General features: G+C 39.8%; 1 protein-coding gene across 1 annotated transcript in view; it reads right to left on the bottom strand.

Annotated features, from left to right (window-relative positions):
* MAGI2 (membrane associated guanylate kinase, WW and PDZ domain containing 2) overlaps positions 1–11,203 on the bottom strand; it is a 1,911,292-nt gene that overhangs the window by 203,307 nt on the left and 1,696,782 nt on the right. The window contains exon 12 of the mRNA XM_006882679.1: positions 8,802–8,991. Within this exon, the coding sequence (XP_006882741.1) occupies positions 8,802–8,991 (190 nt within the window). The remainder of the gene's footprint in view (positions 1–8,801; positions 8,992–11,203) is intronic.

Raw genomic sequence — 11,203 nt, 5'->3', positions numbered from 1 at the left:
AGGATGAATCTGTTTTCTTGGCAGTCAATGGCAAACACCAATTAACTAGCTTTCATGACCTCCTTTATCAATATAACTACAAAATAATGCATAATGTAATAGAAACTCTAGCTGAAAGGCAACTTTTTTTCATAGATCAAATTGGAACGTGAATCACTTTAAAGTAGTATTGATTTTTCCATGTATAAAAGGTACCAAGAATTAACCTTCATTGTTCACTTGATATTTAAGACAATATGTTCTTAACTTCTTTCTACTCTTTTATGAGTCTAACACTAAAGCCATTGGTAAAATTGTCTTAGCATTTACATATCATGTCGTTGTAATATTTCACTAAAATAATATAGTGCTCCAGGCAATATTTGTGGGTGGTTCTTTAATTAAGACCATTGGAAATTAGCACTGTCTGAGAAGACGAGACACAATGTTGAGATGTGAAGATATTTCCTAGGAAGGAAATGTGGCCTTTTATGATCACATAATAGCTGACTGCAGCTACAGCCTTCATGAATGTATTAAAATGCCCCTTAAACCTATAGATACTTCCAGCAGGACTGTTCAATTACATAGGAGACAGGAAGGTTCAAGGCAGTCTTGCACAGGTTCAAAGCTCTGGTTCTGAGACATAATGAATCTTGTCACTACCTTGTGAACACAGCTTCCATTCCTGTCCCCATGGACAGCCTCAAGTGCTGTGCTGCAGTAGAAAATATTTTTAAACAACCCATAGTTCCAAACGGCTGCTCTGCTGTTAGTATCAGAAACAGTGCCAACTACAAGTCATGTTCAATAATAAACAAGGTAAGAACAGCAGAGAAAATAGTAGCTTAGACATACCAACAACTCATGACCAACCATGAGCTATGTCTGCTTCCTAGTTCTAGAGAATTAAAGAATATAGTGACAAACAATGAGCCACCGAAGAACATGCTAAAAGTGGTATATGAAGCATCACTGTCTGTCTCAGATCAGCTGCAAGCAACCATTTCATTTCTGGTAATGAATGATAAACTAGTTTCTCTTCTTGCTGCTTTACTGGCCTGTGGCTTCTTTTGATTACTACCTTTGTTGCCATGCTCATTGCTTATTATGGGTTTATGCCTCCTGATTTCATGAAAGGAAAATTGATCATGTGAGTTCTTTTAAAGACATTCCAGAGGCTTTTCTGTTCTAAAGAGGTTGTACCATAAGGTACCTTCCACCGTACGGATCCCTGACACTTTTATGACTCTACGTTTGAGTAATGTCTTACTGTGAAGGAGTGTGGACATGTTGTACCCCATAAATTGCTTATTTATAATAACCAAGGTTCAATGTGAAGGAAAAAAAGTTTAGACAACTTCAGTCATAATTCAACTTAGGTTCACACCCAGGACAGAACGAGGAGGGAAGAATTTCAGGGAATAAAGCTTTTTATTCTACATCTCTTCTTGCTTTTATCATCTGTTACAGTCTCCAAAGCTGTCAGTGGGTAATAATCCCAAGAAATAGCCCTTGGGAGGTGGGATGACGAGACAAGCCTTTAGAACACATCTGGTCTAAAGAAAAGTGAAGCTACAGGATTAGAATCATCAAGTTTTTCTTTTATGAAAAACCAAAGTGAGTAATATGCAGATTCTTTGAGAAGCTCTTTTAAGTGCCTTGCCTGGCAACAAAAAAGAAGCCATCTGTCATTACGGAAGTGTAATATTTCCAACCACCACTTGTTTGTCAGTTTGTCAGACTGTGGTGGTTTTGTGTTGCTGTGATCTTGGAAGCTGGATATACAAAAGCTGGACAATGAATAAGGAAGGCCAAAGAAGCGATGCACTTAAATGACTGTGTTAACAAAGAAGGTGAAATCTGTCATAGACTTCCAGGAGAACAAGGAATCTATCTTGGAAGAAGGTCAGCCAGAATGTAGTTTAGAAACAAGGATAGTAAGACTGTCTCATTTATTTTGGACATGTTTTGTGAATGGATCAGTCCTTGGTGAAGGACAGCATGCCTGGCGAAGTTGAGGGTTACTGTAAAAGAGGACCGTGCTCACTGAGATGATGGATTGATGTGGCTATACCTATGGGCTCAAATACAGCAATGATGGTGAGGCTGGTACAGGAGTGGGCAGTCCTGTGTCCCACTGTGCAGAGGGTCCTAAGAGGTTGGAAGTGCTTGGTGTCATCTGATAACAACGATCTCTATCAAAGGCTGGAAGACAATTCATATTAACTGCCTTTCAGTCTCACGATTATTGATATACTGAATTAGACTTAGCACTCTTGGTGATTTGGGAGAATTCCATGTCAGAGGGTTTAAATGTATGAAAATTATCACCTGCTTGTTCTACTTAGTTTAACACTCTCTGGACTTGTACATACATGTAATTTTCTGGAGATGGGAAAATTTCCTGGGAGTTTGGCTACCAAGGCAAGTCACCATATAAGTCTTAACTTCAATTGAGGAGTATGGGCATAAGTTGGTTCCCTATTGTAGAATTTGAATCAGTCTTGTAAATAATCTTGAAAAAATTACTAATCTGAGTAGTCATTAAAATTGTATTTGCAGTCTCTGCATTTAGATATAGATAGCTTCTCTTAGTCAGTAAGAAAACTCCTTTATAGATTGTGGTGGTGGTGTTGTTGTTATGTGCAGTTGAGTCACCTGTGACTCATAGTGACCCTATGTACAAGAGCCCTAAACCCTGCTCTATCCTGTACCAATCTCACTGCCTCTGACACACTTACTCCCATTACCCCAATCATTCAACAGATTTATCTCTTTGAGGGTCTTCTTCTCTTGCGCTGTCCTTCCACCTTCCCAAGCATGACATCTCACTCCAAGGACCAGTCTTGCAAAATGCCCAATGCATGTCAGATAAAGCTTCAGAATCCTTGCCTTCAAGGAGCAGCCCGGTTTCATCCTATCCAGGACAAATCTGTTTGTTCTCCTAGCTGTCCATGGTATATTCAACACTCTTCTCAAGCATCATAGCTCAAAGGTATCAATTCTCATTCTATCATCATTAGTAAGTTTGTGTGGCAAAGAAAAAAACAACAACCCACACAACATCAAAATGAAGATGCTCTTCGGAGAGTCAGGGATATGATTTCTAATTTCTTCGGGACAACAGAGACACTGACTGTTGCATGAGAACTGGGCTACATAGCCACCCTGGATAGCTCAGTGTAACTACACTATTAAAAGAAGCTTCTTATAACATTGGAAATACATAGGTAAAATAATGACACAATCATAAAGAATGGTAATGGAAGAGAGAAGAGCAGTGAAGGCCTATGGAAACCTTTGAAAAGCTTGCAGACCAAAAGTGTGCATCAGTCCAACTTGAAAATGATTATATAAAAGCCAAGAAAGTGTAAATCCTTTCTCTTGTGATTGCTGAGAAAGTTCAAGTCTTCATGAAATTATCAAGGAGAGAACAAAGAAGAGAGAAATTAAAAAATAGTACAGCTTGTCCCACTGCACAAAGGTAGGTTTTCCCTTTGCCTGTAGGCTTTAAAGGTTATGAGTAAAGGAGACAGCAAGAAGGACAACATCGACAGAGGCCATCTACACGATGAGAAAAGAGGCCTTTGTGTAAATAGTCGTGCACAGAGATGGAGGTAATTACTCTTTTCTGGGGATTCTGAAGATGACATAGAGTCAGTGTTCAAATAATTAACATCATAACCCAAATTGGTCAAACTTTCTTTTTCAAATGGTTTTACTTTTATGAAAGTTTGAATTAATTGTGTGGCTATTTTAGTAAGAAATGTTTGTTTGACTTAGAGTTCTTTGTCATTGTTGTGTGCTGTGGAATCAGAACTGACTTACAGCTCACCCTCCAGTGAGTTTTTAAAGGCTGTAAACTGCATGTCAGGAGACTGCTTATCATTCTTTTGCAAAGCAACTGGTGGATTTGAACTGTCTGCCTTTGGGATGGCAGTGCAACTCCTTACCACTAGGCCAGCAGAGGTCCTTCAAAGTTCTTGAGCAGTCTAATGTTTTAGTAAAGAGAATCTGATGACTGAAAAAAGTTCAGACATAACATTCTTTAAAGCAATAATTTTGCACATCGAGTTCGAGAAACAATTGCCCTTGAGCCGACTATGACGGCTCCATGCATATGTCCAGAGCAGAACTGTGCTCTCTGGGATTCTCAGTGGCTGATTTTTCATAAGCAAACTGCCAGGCCTTTCTTCTAAGGTGCCTCTGGCTGCACTCAAACTACCCACTGTATGGTGAATGGTTCAGTGCATTAACCCTTTCGACCACTCAGGGACTCTGAGAAATTATGGTGGTTGTTAGGTGCCATTGAGTCCAGGGTGACTTGTAGTGACTATGAACCACAAATCTGAGCCCTGACCTATCTCTCCTGTGCCACTGTCCAATTTTACACTTTAAAATTCCAACAATATTTGCTGCGTTGAATGAGGTAGTGCTGTTCATCAGTTATTTTTTCCGATTTTTGTTTGCTCATGCCCCTATTTTCCTTATAAGCTTCTTTGGCTGTTACTGTTGTTACTGTGTATCATTGTATTGAGAACCACCTGTAGCTCACTCTCCATCAGGTTTTCAGAGGCAGTAAATCACGCAGGACGTGATTCCTCACCTTTCTCCGGCAGAGCAGCTGGTGGATTCTAACCATGTGCCTTTGGGTTGGCAGCACAATTCCTTACCACTAAGCCACCGGAGCAGAGATTATTTCTCACGACTTTTCTCTTACAGGGCGCCTAGCAGTGTTCTAGCCGCACGTTGACATTTCGTCAACTCTGGCTGATTAGTCTGGAGGTGCCAGCTCTGGACCCTCTGCTGGATGCTCTGGTGTCAGAGGCATCACCTGGCCTGTTGGACAGAACTGTTCTTTCTCTGTACTCCTTCAGGTCCCCCTAATTATACGTCCCCAGGAAGACGAGAGGAGATTCTAGCTTTTGTCTCATAAGCTTGTACCTGTCATGTCCTGTTGAACATGGCCCAAGTATCTCATGCTTGTCTGCATTTGTTTAAAATCACAACATTTTTTCAAGAACACATCTTTATTAAGACGTCCTCTGCAAGCACATTAAAATGTCAGCATAATCTAATTATGAGTCAAATGAGGCACAGCAACATTTACATCACTTGATAAATTTCCATCATTTGCAGAAGACTGGTGACTTGAATTCAAATATTTCTCTACAGCCTTGATGTACAAAACATTCTGTAGCTCTGTATAGCATGGGTTTGTGAGTGAAGGTGCATTCTTTCCTTTGGCTACTACAATTCAGCAGTGAATGTAACTGCAAAAATCTCTCTAGCTTTCAACTAAGTGGGAAGGGAGTAAACCCTGTGATTGGTATGTTGTTGTTGTTATTATGTGCTGTCGAGTAGCCTGTGACTCATGACAACCCTTTGTACAAAAGCTCTGAACCCTGCTCTATCCTGAGCCAACTTTATTGTCTCTGACACACCTATCCTCTTAACCCCAATCACTGACTCAATCCATCTTATTGAAGGTCTTCTTCTCTTGCACTGTCCCTTTGCACTCTGAAGCATGATATCCTTCTCTAAGGACTGGTTTGTCCTTGAAATATGCCCAAAAGTTCATAATCCTTGCCTCTAAGGAGAAGCCTGATTTTACCATCTCCAGGATGAACCTGTTTTTCCTTTTAGCAGTCCATGGTACATGAAACACTCTTATCCAGCACCACAACTCAAAGGCATCAATTCTTCTTCTATGGTCCCTAGTCATTGTCCAGCTTTCTGATGCATAGCACTTAATTGAGAAGATCATGGCCTGGATCAGGGGCACCTTAGTTTCCAGACTGACATCATTGCTCTTCAGTACTTTGGAAATGTCTCTGACAGCAGACTTTCCCAATGCAGTTCATCTTTTGATTTCTTGGCTGCTGGTACCAAGAGTGTTGATTGTGGAGGCAAGCAAATGGAAGCTGTTCAAAATCTCAATCTCTTCACTGCCTATCATGATGCTGCCAATTGGACCAGTGGTGAGAATCTTTGCTTTCTTGATGTTAAGCTTCAATCCATATTTGAAGGCTGTAGTCCTTGACTATAACCCAGAGAAAATGAAAAAAAAAAAAAACAACCCTGGATTTAGATAGCTATCTTTACAATTCCCTTCCATCCTTTTCTTAGCCTCACTGATATTTCTCCCAGAAAAATGTTGGGTGACATAAGAACAGACAGTGTCACACTTAAATGTTATACTCACAGAAGAGTAAGAATAAGAATGGCCTGAAATGAAAAGTTTGAATACGAGTATTATATCTGGTTGTATACATTTTTTGATTGTTGGACAAAAATGATAAAAGTCTGTTTGAATATCAAGAGAATAAGACTGCCCTTTCCAATCATTATTTAAAATTTTTTCATAGAACCATTCTAAAAACCTAAACAAAAGCATTCTTTAGGATACAGAGAAGATGACTTGTAAAATGGAGAATAAATGCATGTGAAATCTCTAAAATGTTGCTTCCTAATATTTTAAACTGTAAGGAAATGATTTTAGAAAACCTTTGAGGATGGTAAGAAGTGAAGCTTCTTGGAAACAGGAAAGTGGGCAAAGTATCTTGTTCTTTCAAAGAGGAATGAGGAAAGGAAATGAGTTTGCCTTCTTTCTAAGAGATGTGACCCTAGAAACACGGCAGTGACCTGAGAAACATTGGAGAGAGTTGGTGGAAATGAGAAGGGAGCATAGTGAGAGTTGCAGAAGCCAGGGCACTGGTCGGGGTGCAGGGAGATGGGTGGGGAGCATGGACGTTGTTGTTTGTGTGGCTGCAATAAAGAGATCCCGGAGGAGGACTGACAAAGAAAGTTACGGGAGGTCAGTAGGATTCATTTGTTTAGCTTGTCCCATGGTGAGGAGGGGAAAAGCAATGAACAGAAACAGCACTGCAGGGACTTGGAAAAACATGCCAGATATCAAAAGATACTGGAGAGTTGAAAGCCGTGTACAATTTCTGCTCAGAAAAAGATGCACAAAGAAATAGACAATCACAAAGGGAAGATTGGGGATAAACACCACCATTGATTATTTCCTGAACAGTCACACCTTGCCCAGGTCAGAACGTTGCAAAAGGATGGAAGCAAATGACTAGACAAGGGATAAAGGGAAGGAAGAAAAATCGCTGTTGTTGTTAGATGCCACTGAGTTGAGTACAACTCATAGCAACCTTATGAGTCATTGAACCCTGCCCTATCCTGTACCAGTCTCATCAGATCTGACACACTAGATACTCCTTAAATTGTGACAAGAAGTTTTAAAAAGCCAAGAATTCAAAGATGTTATTTTGCCCTGGCAATGCAATTTGAACTTCCATACTGGAACCTCCCTAGTGGCTTGGTCTCGACATATTTCAACTTATTTTTCCAATTTCCTCAGTTAAATTTGTGAGAGCGAGGAATGTCACTCATCATTGCTACTTCTCCACAGTGCTGACGGCAAGGTGGATATCCATCAAATACCGGCTTCTTGATACAGAAGAGGTAGAAAACGGTACTGAAATTGTTTTTAATTGTTGAAGTTTTGTTTTTCAGTTTCATGAGAATCTACACCCTGTATTCATACTCTACATTATACAGCTAAAAAGTTTTCATTTTCTTACTCTGTCAAAGCAAAGGGACACTACCTATCTAACCCGTAAGGAAATTTCAGTTGTTCATTCAAAGGAGGAAGAACAAAAGACAGTGATGCAGTAACGTCAATGCAGCCCATTAACTTAAAAAAAATAAGGCAGATTCACGGGGATGAGAATAATTTCTCAATGCCCTGCTTTCCTAACTATTTTATCAACTAAAATTACTTGTACAAAAAGTCAGAGAGGAGAGAGAAAAGGTATTATGTCTGCTTTTCCCTCACAAGCCGGGTGCATAATTCTCAGCCCCTGAGCTCATCAAAAGAGTAAGCAGATTTGAGATCCTCTGAGATCACACACAATTTAAAACTTGCTATTCGTGCTTCAGATGATAAAGATGAAAACATAACACCAGCAGTACGCCAAAGCACAGGACACCCGTAGACCATAAACAGGAACACCAGCAGGGACCGAACCCTTCTCACCAGCCTAGACTTACTTATCACTTACTCAGGTTCTTTCTATACTGCATATCGCCCTCCACAGATTACACACTCACACCATTCAAATTCCTGTATTCTGTTTTGTGAGATCAGGTGACCTGAAAAGTGGTGACATGATGCACAATAAATGTATGTGCATTATTAAAAACTTTGTTCTTAATATTTATATCACGCAATGACAAGGAGTTTAGAAGAGCTTCCAACAGGGACAAGGGTACACATATTTTACTTAAGGCTGAGCTTTTAAATGAGTTCCACAGCAGTGCGTGAGAAGGGGAGGACTCGAGCAGAAACTATTAGAGCTTGGCTTTTGGAGTCAGTTGATCTCATGTTTGTGAACTGGCAAGACTTTTACTCAAGCCCCTACCTCTCTAATGTCTCTGTTCTAGAGGGGACTAAATAAGCTTTAAATGCAAAATTAAATTATGCAAATAAAATTCCCAGATATTTCTTCTCTCTTGGTGACTTAGAAGCAAAACTGGCAAGAGCAGCAACAAAAATTCTCATTTTCCTCAGGGGCTTAGGGGAAAAGAAAAACCAGGAAATACAATTTCAAACTGAATGATAGGTGCTTATTGTGAGAGTTGACAGGCTCTTTGAGGGAAGTTTACACCACTTGGCTTCACTTTTAAGGTGCTTTTCAACCTTAGAATATAAAATCATATCAGCTTATGTCAGCCTCAATATAAATCCTGGCAGGACTTTGGTTACTACTAATGTCCCTTTGTTTTGTGTGGCTTTCACTTACGCCTACTTTCATAAATGGCTCTCGATTTTTCGTAGAGCTCATATGGGTCAGGCTTCCTTGGGTCAAAGGCCTCTGTTGAGTCAGGAAAGGAGCTCCTGTGGAGGGCGGGCTGGAAGGGAAGGTTCTGCGGTATGGCCGGAGCAGATAAACTCGTCTGAGGACTGCCTTGACTCTCCCATCGGTCCATTATCTGAAAAGTACAAGAGACCAGAAAAAAAGAAAAAAAATGATTGACAGGGTATTCTTTCTCCCTCTATCTCTTGTCATATACTTCCACACTCACCTTTTATGTTAGACTTTGTTGCATCATGAATTTTTCTTCCATGACGCTTTTTGAAACTTTGGTATAAGTACCTTGAGATAAGAGGCCAGTTTGATAGGACTATTATAAATAAAAGCATTTGAATGTAGATTTATGTACTGTATCACCTATTTGCTGGAAATCTTCAGCAAATGACATAATGCCTCTGAGTTCAGTATTTTTCCTTCTCTATAAAATACAGCTAACACGTATCACAAGATAACTTATGTGTAATGTATGGTGTTACTTGTTTCATTCTCAAGAAAGCCCTGATATATCACACTATTTTTTATTTTTTTACCAAAAGAGCAGAGGATAGAGCAGTCTGCAAAAATTCATTTGTTATCTCTGCATATTCCAACAACTTCTTACACATGAATATTGAATCACATTCTTACAGTTTATAAATAATTATGTAGATATCTGGAATTTATGAATTGTGCCAAGTGCTTTATTAAGACCCATTTATTGCTATCTGGTGGCTTTTCCTCAAAATTGCTTCTCATGTTATTGCTAGTAAAATAATTTATTAAAGATTCATAGCATTCTTTTCACTTTACCAGGTTCTTTCCTTGATCTTCCTCATTGCAAGATGAGGTACTAAACATGAGTATTAATATCTTTTTATTAAAGTGGAAAACAAGATTCACTTGAAGCCATTTATTGGTACCACCAATTATACCTTTTTTCAACAACAAACTAATTCCTTATTCACACTGAACATTTGCTTTTGGGTTTTGAATAAATCTGTTGTTCCTGTTATGTGCCATTGAGTCGCCTGCAACTTACAGCAACCCTATGTACAACAGCCCTAAACCCTGCTCTATCCTATGCCAATCTTATTGTCACTGACACAACTACCCCCATTACTCCAGTCACTGAATCAATCTATCTCTCCAAGGGTCTTCCTCATTTGTGCTGTCTCTCCACTTTCCTAAGCCTGATGTCCCTCTCCAAGGACTGTTCCCTCCTTGTAACATATCCAAAGAATGGCATCTGAAGCTTCAGAATCCTTGCCTCCAAGGATCAGCCTGGTCTCACTCTCTCTAGGACGAGTCTGTTTGCTTTCCTAGCAGCCCATGGTATATTCAATAGTCTTCTTCAGCATCACAATTTAAAAGCATCAATTCTCTTTCTACCATCCTTAGTCATTGTCCAGCTTTCTGATGTATAGCAAGTAATTGCACACACTATGGCCTAGAGTGTATAAAATTAGATTAAATCATTATTTTGCTTAAAATTCTGAAGTAGCACTACTTAGTTCTCAGAAAAATATTAAATTCTGGCATGACGCAGAGTGGGCTCTTCATGACCCAGCTCTGTTCACACTTGTCATCTCCTCAGTAGTCTCCCTCTCATTTTTGAGATCTACCAGGTTCTCCCTCACTTCTCAATTTTGCAAATTTTCTTTGTTTCTTTCTATCTGCAAAGCTTATGCTTTTACACTCCATACTCATTACTTTTACCTGGTTACTAACAGAGCTCTAGTGGCCAAGTGGTAAGGAGCTTTGCTGCCAACCTGAAGGCTGATGGTTTGAATCCACCAGCTGCTCTGTGAGCATACTCTGGAGGATTATACTGTCTCTGAAAATACACTGTCTCTGGCCAGAGGGTCAGCTATGAATTGATTCCGACATGATGATATGTAGCAACGGCAATAATTTCAGATTAGATGTTTCTTCTAGAAGACCTATGCTAACCATGCCTGATTAAGGCATATAACTTACCAGGGTGCTTCTGTACCCCTCTCTGCCTACCCACCCCAGCTGTCAACACACTCAACTGTAAATCTCAGCCTACTTCAGTCCCTTCAGATGGAGCATATGTGCAATTAACTTTTACAATTTTGTACCATTAATACCTATGAAGTACCCAGAAAATATTAAAAATGAATATTTGAATAGCATGTGGTCACATACTATATTTGAAATAGATTGTTGTTGTTATGTGCCGTCGAGTCGCTTACGACTCACAGTGACCCTATGTACAACAGCCCTAAACCATGCTCTGTCCTGTGCCAATAGCGCTGCCTCTGACACACCCATCCCGATTACCCCAATCACTGAATCAATCCATCTCACAGAGGGTCTTCCCCTCCTGC

The sequence above is a fragment of the Elephantulus edwardii genome, unplaced genomic scaffold, assembly GCF_000299155.1.
Source record: "Elephantulus edwardii isolate Elephantulus edwardi_28Jun2011 unplaced genomic scaffold, EleEdw1.0 scaffold00022, whole genome shotgun sequence".
NCBI classification, from domain to species: domain Eukaryota; kingdom Metazoa; phylum Chordata; class Mammalia; order Macroscelidea; family Macroscelididae; genus Elephantulus; species Elephantulus edwardii.
This window is presented reverse-complemented; position numbering and strand designations above follow the sequence as displayed.